Source organism: Neophocaena asiaeorientalis, unplaced genomic scaffold, assembly GCF_003031525.2.
Source record: "Neophocaena asiaeorientalis asiaeorientalis breed wild unplaced genomic scaffold, Neophocaena_asiaeorientalis_V1.1 scaffold145, whole genome shotgun sequence".
NCBI classification, from domain to species: Eukaryota; Metazoa; Chordata; class Mammalia; order Artiodactyla; family Phocoenidae; genus Neophocaena; species Neophocaena asiaeorientalis.
In genome coordinates, this window is record NW_020172629.1 from 629304 (window position 1) to 645803 (window position 16500).

The 16500-nt window shown below is 41.2% G+C and overlaps 1 protein-coding gene across 8 annotated transcripts in view; it reads left to right on the forward strand.

Moving 5' to 3' along the window:
• The first annotated feature begins 585 nt into the window (after positions 1 to 585).
• The window catches only part of ACTR3B (actin related protein 3B), a 105594-nt gene continuing 89679 nt past the window's right edge, over positions 586 to 16500 (forward strand). For 6 of the 8 annotated variants that reach the window (XR_003002435.1, XM_024739145.1, XM_024739131.1 and 3 more), the window contains exon 1: positions 586 to 725. Coding sequence is in view for 5 of the 8 variants with exons in the window: in XM_024739145.1 (XP_024594913.1) it covers positions 682 to 725 (44 nt within the window). In the remaining 3 variants the exon portion in view is untranslated. The remainder of the gene's footprint in view (positions 726 to 16500) is intronic. The other 2 variants (XM_024739134.1, XM_024739135.1) reach the window with 2 other exon arrangements.

Here is a 16500-nt window from a genome sequence, read left to right on the forward strand (position 1 = left end):
TTATAGAGGAAGGCATGCAGTGTTCTGGTAGGTATAAGAATTCTAACGGCAATTTTTTTCTTTATTCATTCAAAAAACATTTGGGTGCCTCCCATGAATGCACCAAATACTGTACTAAGCATCCGGTGATCAATGGTAAGATATTTAGGAGCCCTATCCTAGCGGAGTTCATATTCCAATGGGAGGACAGACTACAAATAAAAATATAAATTTGCTCCAAATGTTGTGAATGAAAGCAATAGATTGTTGAGATAAGAGAGTAAGGTGCCGGGAGGGCACCTAGTGGGTGATCACAGACAACTAATCTAAGAAGGTGACATTTAGGCGGAGACTTAAAGGATGAGAAGGAGTCAGCCTTCGGAAACGGGGTCACGTTCACCGTAAGTCAGTTAAAAATAGCCCGCAGGCTCTCCAGCAGCAAGGTTGGACGTATGGGCAACGAGGCTCCGCCGCCAGCACTAAAGATGGCGGACAGGGGGCGGGGACGGGGAAACGGGGCGTGCCCGCGCTGTGATTGGTCAGTCAGGGGAGGCGTCACGTGGGCTGAGGAGAGCATCCGGGCTCCCGGCAGAGGCGCTGCAGAGGCTCCCGGGAGCGGGCGGCGTGGGGTTAGCGCGGCAAGCGGACGGCGGCTGGCCCTCCCGGGCAGCCAGCGTGGACGGAGCGGCGCGCGTGCCGAGCATGGCGGGCTCCCTGCCTCCCTGCGTGGTGGACTGCGGCACCGGGTAAGAGCTGCGGGCGCCCACCCCGCTCCAGCGCGGCCCCGCTCTAGCCCCGGCGCCGAGCACCTGCCCGCGGCCCGCCCCCTCTCTCACCTGGAGGCGCTCCGCCTAGGGCCCGGGTCTCGGCCTACAGCTGGGCAGGTTCGGGGGGGCCGGCCCGTCTCCGCGCCCCGCTCCTTTCCTCCACGCCCACGAGGGCCACGCGCGGAGCTCGCTCCCCTTGATGCGAAGAGGACCGAGGGGAGGAGTCGGGCCGGCTCGCCTCGCCTCCCGCCTCCTCTCTCCGCGCTCGGCCGGGGCCTCCCGGGATGCCAGGTTTCAGGCAGGCGGCTGCAGACCCCGCTGTCGTCACTTGCCTTCTGCCTGTCTGACGGTGCCCCTACCTTTTCACGTTCTTAAAAGGGGCCCTCGTTTTGGGTTCCCAAACGCATGCCGTTTCTCCTTGCTCGTGATTCTCACTTACTTGTGGAGGTTTTTATATTCATCTCCCAAGTTGACACCTTTTTTTGCAGCCTACTCTGCTCTCTTCCAGGAGCGAATGGTTTTTTCGGGCTAAGCTCTTGCTTTAGTTTGCATAGAGTTGCCTTTTCACTTAAAAAAAAAAAAAGACTCCATTTTGAAAAACAGAAAGTCTAAATTTGGGAAAGCCTGTTTGTGGTATAGTTTTTATTTCGCATTACTTTTGGGGTGTGATTGCTTCTTTTGATGTTGTTGGGATATGCAAAAGAGACCTTAGGAAATTTCCTGTACTTTCAGTGGCCCCCGCTTCGCTGGTTTTAGGAAGGTGCTCACCGAATCCGTCTAGCTGGTGGTCTAGAAATTCAAGCTTGCCTGCTTGCAGTGTAGGTGAAGTACCTAATAAACCTGGAAGTAAATTTAGCCTCTTAAAGATCTTTCAAGATGGGGTTTTAATCATTTTTTCCACAAAATATTCCATGGTATGTTCACCTTAGCCTTGATTCTTTTCTGTAGAGAAATGCACGTGGTTTAGTTTCCTTGACAACCTTGTAGGGGTGTCTTCTTTAATTTGCTTCAGTCCGTCTCCTACGGATCGTTCTTTCCTTTTGCTGCTGAAGCCACCGGTGGTGGTTACAGGCTGGAAAAAAACTGCCTCTTTGCTTGTACTCATTTTCCTTTTTGAAATACACATTGTACCAGAAGTTCCGGGGCTCTTTATTTTAGAAGTTGTTTTGCTATCCAAAACCCAAGCGCAAACCAGTATTGATATTAACCCCCCGCCCAGCTGTTGGCTTCCTTATTCAACCCCTCCTCCCAGGAACTGGTGTTCACCCCACACCCACCTGAGGTCTGTTTGTGTCAAGAGTGCAGGAAGCAGGTAAAAGAATTTTTCCGTCTCACATTTGCACGTGAGATTTTTTGTTTTTGTGGTTTTGGTCTTGTAAAACTATTGAAATGCAAAGCATTTCTTGGCAGAAGCAATAACAGGTACCCACAGGGTTTGTCATACCTCTTCTAATAGTAAGCTGGGGACCTTACTCATCATTCTTGCTGTGAACATCTAAAATGTGGTGCTCAGTTTTGACCTTGTGAGGTAGGTGGTATCTCACTTGGAGATGTAGCTTCAGAATCTCTTTGTTTTATGGCCCAGTTATGTTACCGTCTTCAGGCCGTCGTAGGCTTTGGTGTCAGGACGTAGAAACAGTGGCCGGGAATCTTCCCAGTGGGTTTCACATGGACACGTTCTGTTGTGGAAACAACAGTGGTTAATTATAAATTTCCGGTGTCCAGTGTGTGGCCAGATGGAGCAGCGTGGAAGAGCCTACATTTATTTAAGCTTGTTAGTAGCTCTTATATTTCCCATAGAGCTAAGTGGTTTTTGGATTGACTTTTACCTCAGAATACAATAAAAAGAGGTAAAATGCAGATTAAAAATAACTAGGACCAAGGAAAAGCATGGGCCTGGAGCATCACCCTAAACTGTAGACCAGTGGTGCAGCCGACCGGCCTCACATTTGGCCTTAGTTTTCCTGTCTGACAGAATTATAAGAGGGTCATCATCAGTTATGTAATTCCTGTCTTCGGGAAGGAAGAGAAATACCTGTTTCTCAGGTGAAAAAACTTTTCCTAGTACTAAATTCTAACAGAAAAATTCACACTGAATTATACATAGAGGACCTTAATGATTGAGTAGACAGTGTACTAAATCGTATTTTTTAATTGCAAATAAGTTTCATCCTGGGAGCCTGGCCTCTAATGAGCCCTGAGACCAGCTCAGTGAGCGCAGGTGAGCCGCGATAATGTGGACCACGGCTCTGCCTGCTCCGGAGATGAAGTTTCATTTACTTAAGTGAATTACTAGTGTTCAGAGAATATCCCACAAAAACTAGTGTTACTTCTCTTAACCGAACTTCTCGTATTTTTGAAGATTTTTATATTTTAAACTTACTTTGAAAAATGTCAGATCTGAAAAGCTGCAGTAAGAGTACCAAAAAGCCGGCTGTATATTCTCTATCCAGTTTACCAACTATTAACATTTGCTTTATTGTTCTCTGTATGCTATACACATTATTATTTTTCTGAACTGTTTGTAAGTCGCAGACATCGTACTGTTTTATACCAAGATACGTCAGTGTATCCTTTATGGAAACAAAGACCTTCTCTCATATAGTCACAGACCAGTGATCAAAATCAGAAAATTTAACATTTATGCAGTAGAGTTGTCTACTAAGTCTGGATCCCATGAACGGTCCCATTATGTCTCTGGACGCGCAGCTCTCTGCCCTCATCCGGCACCGTACACTGTGTTTGCCTGTCATCATGTCTTTTTAGTCTCGTTTCACTGGACCAGTTCCTTAGCCTTGTTCTGTCTTTCAGGACAGCGACATTTTTGACAGTCAGTTGTTATGGATCATGTTCCTCAATTTAGGCTCGTCTGGTGTTTCTTTCTGACAGATACAGGGTGTGTGTTTTTGTCGGGAGTACCACAGAAGTGATGTCAAAGCTTCTCAGTGCATCACGTCAGAAGGCTTTTCCCCTCCAGCTTTATTGAGATGTACTTGACACACAACATTGCATAAGTTTAAGGTTACATCGTGTTGATTTGGTACATTTATATATTGCGAAATGATTATCACATTATGATACTAACACCTCCATCCCGTCACGTAATTACCTTTTTTTGTGTGTGTGTGGGGAGAATATTTAAGATCCACTTGTCTTGGCAACTTTCAAGTATAAAACAGTATTATGAACTACAATCACTGTGTTGCCCACTAGCTCCCCAGAACTTACTCATCCCGTCAGAAGGCTGAAGACAGTTGATGACGTTCATTTGGATTATTTGGATACGGTGGTGTCCACTAGATTTCTTCATTGTACGGCTACTGTTTTCCCCTTTGTAATTAATGTCATTTGTGGAGAGATTATGCGATTGTGCAAATGCCCTGCTCTTCCTTAAACTTTCAGCCATTAGTTTTAGTATCCATTGGTGGTGATTCTTCTTCTAATGGATTATCACAGTGATGGTTGCAATACTGTGGTTTTTTTTTTTTAAACTTCAGTATTTTGTACATTTATTAGTTAACATTTTACTATAAGGATGCACTTTTCTGTGGCTCCCGTTTATTTATTTATCGTCTGTATGGGTTATTATCTTGTTCAAAGAGTTATTTATGTCATTCTTACTGTATTCAATGGATTATTATTTCTTATTGCCATAATTTGTTTTGATGCTTAAATTGGCCAGCAGAAGCCCATTCAGGCTGTTTCTGGAGTTTTTTAGACACGTCCCCGTCATTTTTTGAGCATTTTGTTATTATCAAAAGACTGCAACGTAGCCAGTGCAGTGCATTTGTCTTTTTGCATTTTTTGCTGGAGCATCTCTGAGATAGGTTTCTAGAAGTGGGATTTCTGGGTCAAAGGGTAAGTGCATGTGTAATTTTGCTAGACAGTGTCAAATCCCACTCAGTAGTGTGTGTCTTCACCAGCAACGTGTGAGAGTGCCTACGGCTTCTCACAGACTCACCAGCAGAGTAATTGCCAAAGTAAAATTTTTTTTACCGATCTAGAAGGTAGGAAATGATATCTTATTGTAGTTTTAATTTGAATTTCTTATATTATTATGTGGGAAGATGAGCATCTTTTCGTATGGTTAAGAGGCATTTGCGTTTCTGTTTTCTGTCTCTTCGTTTCTCTAGCCAGTTTTTCTGTGGGGTTTTAAGTCTTTTGCTTCTTTATTTTTAGAAGCTCTTTATGGATTGGGGTGTGGTGAGGGTCCCACAGACCACCCGCAGGTTCATTGATTTGCTAGGAACAAGCACAGGATGATAGTGAAAAGGTAAAAGCAAGAACAGCCAAGGGAAAAGGCACATGGGGCAGAGTCTGGAGGAAACCAGGAGCAAGCATCCGGAGTCCTTTCTCAGTGCCCAGAGTTTTTATTGGGGGCTGGTCATGGCACCTCCTGCCTAGCACAGACCAGAATTCCAGAGTCCCAGAAGGAAGGCAGGTGTTCAGCATAAACTGTATTTGTGTTAATTTTATAATCTGCTACTTTACAAAATGCTCTTATTGTTTGTATGAATTTTTCCCTTGATCTTTAGGGTTTTCCAGATACAGAATTTTGTCATTGGCAAATAGAGATTGCTTTCCCTTTTCCTTTCTGTTTTTAGGAGCTCTGATTGCCCTTTCTTTTCTTTATTTTGACATACTGCAGTGGCCATTGCCTCCAAATAATGTTAAATAGGAGTGGAGTTAGTGGGCATTATCCTTTTGTTCCTTACTTTAGTGGAATAGTTTCTGGTGTTTCCAAAATAAGTAAGATGCTGGCTTTTGGGCTGCTGTGTGTATGTACATACTTACACACGTATACAAATATATGTTAAGAAAGTTATACAAATATGTTAAGAAAGTATTTGTCAACTGCTATATTTTGGAATGTTATAACATGAATGAGTGTTGCATGTTGTATGATTTCTTTATAATAAATGGAACATGTGGTTTTCTTCCTTAGCCAGTTAATATGGTGGATTTCCTAATATTGAACCACTCTTCCATTCTGTAATAATCCCCACTTGATCGCGCTGCATTATTTTTTGATGTGTAGGTAGATTCTGTTAATATTTTATTTAGATTTTCATGTCAGTATTAGTATGAATTATAGTTTAGTTTTCTGGTGCATTCTTTGTCAGATTTCGGGATCGGTGTTACACTCTCTTCATAAAACAAATTAAGAAGTTTTCTTTCTTTCTCTGTGCTCTGGAATAGTTTAAGTAATTTTGGGATTATCCGAGTTTTAAAGTCCTGGTAGAATTCCCCAGTGAAACTGTCTGAGCTTAGTGCTTTCTTGAGAGGAGAGTCCTGCTGCCCTTTACATTTCTTCTAAGGCTGGTTAGACTTCCTACCTCGAGTGGAATCAATTTTGGTATGTTGTATTTGTCTAAAGAAGAATTCTATTTCATCTAGATTTTTCAAATTTATGTATGTACTAGTCTCATGATTTTAAAAAATCTTTGTTTTTATGGCTATTTTTCCCTCTGTTGCTCAAATTTATTTTGTTTTCATCCTTTTTTCTTCATGACTTACCTAATGATGTGCCTATTTTGTGGATCTTTTTTTTTTAAAAGATAAGCTTTGGGGTTTATTTATTAGTTCTGTTATTTTTCTTTTTCTTCTTCTTTTTTTTTTTTTTGTGGTACACAGGCCTCTCACTGTTGTGGCCTCTCCCGTTGCGGAGCACAGGCTCCGGACGCGCAGGCTCAGCGGCCATGGCTCACGGGCCCAGCCGCTCCGCGGCATGTGGATCTTCCTGGACCAGGGCACGAACCCATGTCCCCTGCATTGGCAGGCAGACTCTCAACCACTGCACCACCAGGGAAGCTCTATTTTTCTGTTTTTTGATTTATTTCTACTTGTTTTTCTTTCTTCTGCCTTTTCTTTTGTTGTTTTTGAGTTGGGTATTAAATTCATTTTAATTTTCCCTTTATATTGAAAAAGTATTTAATTTTGGCTGTTATGTCTTTAACTACATGTATTCCTTACGTACAGGGATTTGGGTATAGTTTCTCATTATCGTTTTCAAGACATTTCTGTATTTTTCTTTTGAATTTCCCTCTTAACTCAATATTTCTATACTAGTATGTTTTAAAAATTTCAGGTAAAAGGGCCTTTTTGTTTTTAATTCTAGTTTTATTACATTATGGTCAGAGTGCTGTTTATATTCTATTATTTAGACTTCACTGTGTCTAAGATATGGTCAATTCTGTGAATGTTCTGTATGTACTTGGAAAGAGGAATATTCCCTATTGGTATGATAGGAGTTCAGTGTATATCTGTATGAGCTATCTTATTAATGATGTTATTTAGGTCTTCCAGTTTTTTGGTCCACTTATTCTTTAACTGAGAATGGTGTGTTAAGTGATCCTATCACTAGTGTGTTTCTTGTTTATTTCTTCTTGCTTTGTGAAAGTTAACTGCTGCCTTATTGAGTGCCTGCGTGTGTAGATATGACTTACTGATTTTGAACTTCACCGGGGTGATATAGGTGGGTTGTTTGTTGGGAAATCTCCTGGTCTTATGGCCTTTGGCTCTTTCCTCTTGAGCTGGTCATTTTCCCCAGAGGATATACTTCTGATCATCTGCTTGGAGGGTGGGGTCTGGGTGCTTGTGTTGTGTGTGAGAGCTGAGTTGGGAGCAGAGAAGGGCGTGGGAGAGGGCCTCTGAGCCGTCGACGTTTTTCTGCAGTCAGGTAACCCCTTTCTTTTCAGAATGGTTCCCGGACTCGCCCAGGCCAGGTGGCTTGGGAGTCCAAAGGCCCTTGGCTTTACACTCTCTAGAGTCTGCTTGTGGGAATGCGGGGGTCAGGGAAGGGTGGTCACCCCGAGGTGTGGGGCGGGAGGGAGCAGTATCACCTCAGCTTCGTGTTTTGGGCCCTTCAGTCCTGGTTCCACAGGTGCCTGTGCAGCCACCCATTCTGGGGCTTTTCAGGATCCGGGGTGTGTTGGGCTGGTTCTCAGCTTTGCCCACTGCTGGATTTTATATACCTCCAAAGCCACTTACTACTGGTCCTCTGCTATCCAGGGCCAGAATTTTGCTGTTACCTCCTCTTCTTTTCTCCCTATTGTTGTGGTTTATATATCTTAAAAAAATCATTTTGCTTTGGTTTTAGTGGGGCTTCGGGACAGAGTGAAATTAGATCATGCTTAGTCCACCGTTTTACCTTGGAAGTCAGAGTTCACTTGATAATGCGCCAAACCCACAAAGAGGCCACACGTCATGATCTTATATTCACTAGCCATAGGGCAAAGAATGCTGCTGTAGAAGAAGAAATGGACAGGTATATAGGGTAATGTAAAATTTACAGATCAAATAGAGAAAGAGAAAAGAAAGGATATTGGATTTAGATAAAATAATTAATAAATTTGAACTTACATGTTTAACTGTGTCCTATAAACAAAGACTACCCTTTTCTGTATGACAGACAATCCAAGAAACGTTTGAAGAACTTGATCATATGTTAATATACAGTGTACAGTGTGGGGAGCGTATATTATTTAGAACTCTATCATTAGGATCCGGGAGCAATTTTAGTTTTATCAAAATCATATTCTGGGGCTTCCCTGGTGGCGCAGTGGCTGAGAGTCCACCTGCCGATGCAGGGGACACGGGTTCATGCCCCGGTCCGGGAAGATCCCACATGCTGCGTGGTGGCTAGGCCCGTGAGCCATGGCTGCTGAGCCTGTGCGTCCGGAGCCTGTGCTCCGCAACGGGAGAGGCCACAACAGTGAGAGGCCCGCGTACTGCAAAAAAAAAAAAAAAAATCATATTCTGAGTCAGTGTAGTCACTTTTTTAAAAACTGAAAACATCTTAGGAGGGGGTAGAGCTATTCTGGTTGAAGTTGGGCGTTTGAGACTGGACCTCATAAGAGGTCTCAATCAAAAAAACCTCCCTGCAGGATACAGTTTCAAAAACACTGTTTTAAAATGTGACATTTCCACTTTCAAACATAAATTAATCGAGCTTACATTGTCACCTTCTGCTCTAGACACATGGTTGTAGGCGGGATATATATAAGTATGTTGAGTTGACAGTAGTCAGATTAATCCTCCTCACTGCAGGCAGTTACTGCTGTGGGCAGAGGGGCCTTTAACAAGAGGAGCGAAAGAAGTTTTGCACAAGGACCTTTTAAAATGTTTGGGGCAAATAAGGATATACTTTATTTACAGAAAGAGACATTGGAGGTTACATGAGAATAGGATGGAAGGCGAAATGGGGTAGATGGGTGTAGGAGTGAGAGTGAGACTTTTTATAGGTACCTTTTTAGAGTGTTTGGAAGTTTGAACTATGAGAACATATTTGGTTAACAGGCAGAGTTGTAACTCTTGGTCTTGCTTTATGCAGCTATTGATCTGTTTCCGTATCTTCTGTCTGTCCTGATTTCCGTATGAGAAAAGGTCTCAGGTCAGGGGATGTGTGGAAGGTAGCACTGAGTTTGAGAATATGGCTGGCAGTCTGTAAGCTTAGTTTATGTATTTTTGAGAATGATGCTTGCCCCCACCATGCTGGCTGTCCTTTGGGAAGATGGTGTTCAAATAAACAAACAAAAAATCAAAGCCTTTTAATATAAAAGTTGTTGATCTTAATTCCTTATGTACACATGTTTGGGAAAATCTGATTGATGTGTCTCTTCATGTATCAGGTATATCAGATGTACACAGAACTGGAAGAGAAATGATACAGAATTTTAGTAAAGGGAGAGACTTTCAAGGTAGAAACTGCAAAGGAAATTATTCAGGAAAAAAACTGGCATATTTGATCACCTAAATTGTTGAAACTATATATATATATATATATATATATATATACATACATACATACATACATACATATATATATTTTTTGTGTGTGGTACGCGGGCCTCTCACTGTTGTGGCCTCTCCCATTGCGGAGCACAGGCTCCGGACGCGCAGGCTCAGCGGCCACGGCTCACGGGCCTAGCCGCCCCGCGGCATGTGGGATCTTCTCGGACCGGGGCATGAACCCGTGTCCCCTGCATCGGCAGGCGGACTCTCAACCACTACGCCACCAGGGAAGCCCCTAAACAATTATATTTCAGAAAATGTATAACTGAAGGTAAACAAACTCAGAAAAATTAGTAATATATATGAGCAAGCATTAATATCCTCAGTATGTAAGAGTTTACACAAATTGATAAGATCCAAAAGTCTAGTAGAAAAATTATCAAGGACAACTCATGGAAGAAATACAGATCATGACTACACATCAGATAACATTCAGTAGTAAAATAAAATTATTGACTGTGAGATCCTTTTACTTTTTGAATTAGGAGATATTTTCCAGAAATGGTAATGTTTAACATTGAAGTAGGGATTGTTATTACTCACCTTGTACCAATGATGCAACTAAAATAGGAGAGATTAAAGTCACAGAGCTAGTGCTGTGCTTTGAACCCAGCACTGTGGGCCCCATTAACTCCCTCACAATATGAAAATATACTGTTTTGCAACTATTTTTACTATGAACTTCCGTTTGGGAACTGCTTTTGCTGCATCCCATAGATTGTGTAATATTGTGTTTTTACTGGCATTTTTCTCAAGGTATCTTTTAATTTCCTCTTTGGTTTCATTGTTGACCCATTGGTTTTTTAGCAAAACTGTTTTCAAATTATATCTGTATATGGCCAGTAACATAAGTCTTCTTCATTTTTGTTGGCTGTGTTGCATTTTATTGAATGATTGCAATATAGTTTATCCTCCGTTTATGGCATTTGAGTGTTTACAGTTTTTTCGTTGTTTTGCTGTTATAATGCTGTAGAGAACATTTTTTGTGCATATCTTTTCATACATGTAAAAGTGCTTCTGTGGGGTAAATACCTAGAAATGTGCTATTTGGACAGTAGGGTATATGCATTTAAAACTATTTGGATAATATGGTATATGCATTTATAATGTTGATAGGTAATGTGAAACTGCTCTTTGTAATGACACTTCAGCCTTTTAATAACACCCATGTATAATTTACTACCACCTTCTTCAGTATTGGCCCAGGTTTTGAATGCTTTTGCATTAAATTTATAGGTGAATTTAGTGATATGTGATGTTTCTTTTAAAACTCTTGACTCCTCCTGTATGAATAAGGTGTGTTTCTGTTTGTCTCCTTGTATATGGAGAGTTCTTCACATCATATGGTTTATTCTCAAGGGTAATATTTTTCTGTGTTGTTGGCATTGTGAATGGGATCTTTTCATCCAGTGTATAGTCTCACTTGTTACTGGTAGGAAAATTGCTGATTTTTGTCTCTTCATTGAGTAACTGGCCATCTTGCTGAATTCCCTATTGCTTTTAGTTTTTCACTTAATTTCCTTTGTTATTCCAGGTCTGTAATTATGATTTACAAATAAATTTTGCCTCCTCTTTCCCAGTACTATTCCTTTTATTTAGTTCTTTGTGATCTGTATTATCTGGTTCTTCCAAAACAATGTTAAATGAGAGTTATGGTGGTGGGTCTCCTTGGCTTCATTCTGTCTTCAATAGGAATGCTTCTAGTTTTTCACTGTCTTTTGGTTTGAGAGATTCCCCCCCCCCCCGCCCATTATGTCTTCCTAAGGATTAACTATTTCTGTTTTGAGCCTTTTTTTTTTCCACTACTAGATTGTTTGCATCACACCCTAATTACATAAATAGTTTGCATTGAAAAGCATTTCCTACATTTTTTTTTCCATAGAATACTTAAACAGACAGTATTCTAAATAAGACAGACTCGGTACATCTGAGTCCTTTCTTCTGAGCCTCTAGCCAGTATTAAACTTCAACATTACAGGTACCTTTTATCTGGTAGGTGTAGATGGTTTTGTTAGAACGTGAGCGTGAGGATGGGGAGCTTCCCGTTTTAGAGGAGCTCCCGTTTTAGGGGAGCTTCCCTAAAACGCTAATTTTAGCGTTACCTAAAAATTCACAGGTGATCGCATGTGGTACAGTTTAGTCAGTGATTCCTGGGCTGGTTGATCGTCAGAACCATGGCAGGGGAGGGGCAGGGGATGTTTAAAATACGGATGCCCAGGCTCCTCCTCTGTGATTCTGGGACAGGCCCTGGGAATGTGTATTTTCAGAAGCTTCCCAGGTGATCTGATCAGTCAGGCTTGGTACATTCTTTCTAGATGCCTACCCAGATGATCTTAAACTCACCTAACAGATAATGTGGGCCATGCTACCGTGAAAAACTCAATCTGAAATCATGTTTCTAACAGGTGACCATTTTAAAAAAAGTATAATTCACATCATTTATTGTACGGCTTTCATTTATTTATTTTTACATTACATTTTTCTTTTTTTAAAATTGAAGTATAGTTGATTTACAATGTTGTGTTAGTTTCTGGTGTATGGCAAAGTGATTCAGTTATACATGTATATATTCTTTTTCATTATAGATTATTACAAGATATTGAATATAGTTCTCTGTGCTATACAGTAGGACCTTGTTGTTTATCTGTTTTATATATAGTAGTTCATATTTGCTAATCCCAAGCTCCTAATTTCTGCCTCCCTGCTCTTTCTTTCCCCTTTGGTCATCATAAGTTTGTTTTCTGCGTTTGTGAGTCTAACAGGTGAACATTTGGGGGAACATTTTGAAGACAAGGGCCGTGTTTCCCCTCCTCTCCCTCTCTCAGTGTCCTCATATATGCCTGCTACATAATTTCTAGCTAGTAAACTGGTTGGAATGTTTCTTTGTTTGCATAAATGGTGTCTTGAACACTTTACCTGTTTAAGAGTTGTGTTTTACTTGTTGATTTCTTTTTGGTTGTGTTCTTTGTATAGTTGCACCATTGTAAGATCATCTCTAATGAGGTGTGCCAATCTAGCACTGGGTTGTCCTCCTAGGAGAGAATTTTAGGAGGGACACTTGTTAATTATATTTACAGTGTTCTGTTTAATAGGGTCTTGTTGAAGTTGTATATGAAACTGTATTGATGAAGATTTTGTTAAAATTTAAAATTTGAATGTCTCTTAAAAAATATTGTTACATGTTCCTTACGTTGTGATTATTCAAAGTGAGAAAACCCCAAGTGTATTTGATGCTATATAAAAAATAGCACAGGAAGATTCAAAGACATTAAATTACCATAAAGTGATCTGAGTAATTTGTGCTTTTGCCAGTGGTTTTAATTGTTTCAGTTTTGCTAGCAAAGGAAGGGAAGACCTCATAGTTAGTTGTTAGTACCTACAAATATTAATATAGTTTAATGTTAGTTTGCCTCAGTCATGAAGATCATTGTTTGCCGAATGTTACTGCTGCAAGGTACTCATGTGATTCTGTGACAGAAAGCCTCCCTCCTGTGAAGGCTGTGCTGTCTCAGAACATGGTGACTTCAGAATCTGAACACGCTAGCAACTGATGCCAAGTGGCATGTGGTAGTGGCATCATCAGTATGTAGTTGAATTTTAGAGCTGTGGGCCTGAAAAGGGCCCCATGCATTTCTGCAGCCTGACCTTTTGCTGCTGTGGGCCATTGTTTATGATTTCAGGGCACAGAACTTGGGATGGAGTTGAGCCATGGTTGTCGAAGGACATGTGGTACTTTTAGTTTCACTGCTGGTGCAGTTTATGTCCATCATTTCACAAATTAGTTTGTGGTGTTTAGAGTGGGCACGGCAGAAAGACTGAGTAATATGATTTGGGACACAGAACGTCCTTTTTTTAAAAAAAATTTTCAGGGACTTCCCTGGTGGCGCAGTGGTTAAGAATCTGCCTGCCAGCGCACGGGGTATGAGTTCGATCCCTGGTCTGGGAAGATCCCACATGCTGTGGAGCAACTAAGCCCGTGCTCCACAACTACTGAGCCTGCACTCTAGAGCCTGTGAGCCACAACTACTGAGCCCATGTGCTACAACTACTGAAGCCCACGCGCCTAGAGCCCGTGCTCCGCGACAAGAGAAGCCACCACAATGAGAAGTCTGTGTACCGCAGCGAAGAGTAGACCCCGCTTGCTGCAACTAGAGAAAGCCTGCGTGAAGCAACGAAGACCCAACTTAGCCAAAAGTAAATAAATAAATAAATAAATAAAAATTTTTTCCCAAAAATTTAAATTAAGAAATATTTCAAAGATACAGAAAAATAATAGTAAAAAATAACTGAAACATATAGCTAGCACTGTTGTAGTGCTCGTTCTATTTATCTTTTTAATATATTAACTCACTAATCCTAGGGGGTAGGTTGTATTATGATCCTCCTTTTAACAGATGGAGAAACTGAGATACAGATAGTTACACATTTGGCAAATAACAGAGCTGGGATTTGAACTTCGGCAGTCTGGTGCCAAAGTGCATGGTCACAACCAATACAATACACTCTGTTGCCTTTCAGAAATACTAAAAGTACTATAACGGACATGAATGATACTTAGCGCCTAATTTTAATAAAGGTTAGCATTTTTCTATACAGTTGACCCTTGAACAACAGTGGGGCTAGGGGCACTGACCCCCCCGCCCCACAGTTGAAAATTTGTGTATAACGTTTGACTCTCTCAAAACGACTAATAGCCTACTGTTGACCTTACTGACAACATAAACAGTCGGTTAACACATATTTTGTTTTATGTATTATATGCTATATTCTTAAAGTAAGTTAGAGAAAAGAAAATCATAAGAGAAAATACATTTATGGCACTGTACTGTATTTATTGGTACCATAAGTTTACATCATCTGTTTACAAGATGAATCATCTGTCAGTACCTACATCAGTATTAGACAAAACACTGTAGATGTTATATGTGTTACTAACACTAGACATCAAAAATGAAAAGAAAATGTGAAAAAGGAATTCATATTTATTTACAATGCATTTCAAGCATTAATAACGAAGAGGCAGCAGTATGATGGAAACCTGGTGTAATTGATACATCTGCTTCTCGGTAGCCCACCTATACACTGATGGATGAATTGTTATAGAATTTTTATGGTAAACAGTATTACAGTCATATTCATAAAACAGTTTTGGAAACATTGTTGCATTTTAAACACCACTACTTACCTGTGATGATAGACTGATCTGCAGGTTCTCCAAGTACTGGAGACAGAGAGAGAGAGAGAGAGAGAGAGGGAGGCATACTATAATGTAACTCTATGAAAGCAAAGTAAGAAAATGAACACATTACTTATTTTATTTTATTTTTTCATTTTATTTTTTATTGAAGTATATAGTTGATTCATTTATTAATTTTATATTATATATCACCTAACCTTGTGCCTGTGTAAGGATAGGCTATCCAGTTCAGTGTAAGTCTTGCACACGATCTTGTACATGTATATTTTTGTATATTTGTTGGGAAAAAATCCACACATAAGTGGGCCTGTGCAGTTCAAACGTGTGTTGTTCAGAGGGTCAGTAGTATTAATATTTGGTTCAGGTATTTTTTTTTTTTTTGAAATAACCCTATTAGACAAAACCAAGTGTGAGAGGTTGTATTAGACAATTGTCTTTGATCTTTTCTTGTCCCATCAAATTGTTTTTCTGACTGTCAGCATCCCTCTCTTTCAAACACTGGTTCCTTCCCCAGCAGTTTGCCAGTGACTGCCTTTTCTTATACCTGGTAAGAACTCTTTTAGCAGATATTTATGGAGTGTCTGCCACAGCCAGGACTGTGCCAGGGTGGAGATAAAATCAAGAAGAAGGACCCTGGGGCTTCCCTGGTGGCGCAGTGGTTGAGAGCCCACCTGCCGATGTAGGGGACACGGGTTCGTGCCCCGGTCCGGGAAGATCCCACATGCCGCGGAGCGGCTGGGCCTGTGAGCCATGGCTGCTGAGCCTGTGCGTCCGGAGCCTGTGCTCCGCAACGGGAGAGGCCACAACAGTGAGAGGCCCGTGTACCGCAAAAAAAAAAAAAATACAGAAGGCCCCTGTTCTGGTCATCCTGCAATTTATAATCTAACAGTGTGGGAGGGTGGGCTTCTTTAAGTACGAGGTGGGTGGTGTGGCTGGTGAGCGAAGTGGCCCCTGTTAAAAGCACAGACTTAGGTGCAGCGCAGTGATTCTAGTGATTTCTGGCCTGCTTGTTAGCTTCTCTGGACTTCTTTAGCCTTGGGTCAGTCATTCACTTCGTTTATATTTGTTATTTGGAATTTACTTCCAGAAAAATGGTTCAGTTGAAGATGATCCGGAATTCTTAAAGTTCAGTATATATTGCCTCCCCTGGGCTCTGGGTTGGCTTCGACTCTGCTTTTGGGTCTGGCGAGCCCTGGAGTCGAGGACTTGTGGGTCCACTTGGTTTGTGTGCTTCGGTAGAACTTGGGAGTGCCCTCAGATGGGTCTTGCCTTTTATAAACTCCTTGTTGGGCCTGACGGGTCTCAGGGCCTGGCCTTGCCCAAACTCTTGTGACACCAAGACCTTAGTTCCTTGGAGACTGAGCAGTAAGGCATGACTTAAGTGGCCCCGACTTGCTTTTTTTGTCTCCCTAAGCCTTATTTATTTAATGTGTGTTCAAAAATAGTAAAATTAACATACGGTTAAAATACATTTAAAAATCATAAAATTAATTTATTAGAACTTGGAATGTATTAATTACATCAAAAAATTTAGTATCAAGCATCTTGAAATAATTTGTAAAATAGCATGAATTAATAAAGTTGCTTTCAGCACTGCTAGGAAGTGTTTTTATTCCTCGGGAGCATTACTGCAGAATGATGGCTCCTTGTCTCCACCTGACCGCTTGGTACAGAGGGCCTGCTGAGAAGGGGGGTACTCAGGAGTCTTTCCAGGGTCACATTTCCAGCAGATGGTTCCGGGGGGTGGTCCCCACCACACTTTTT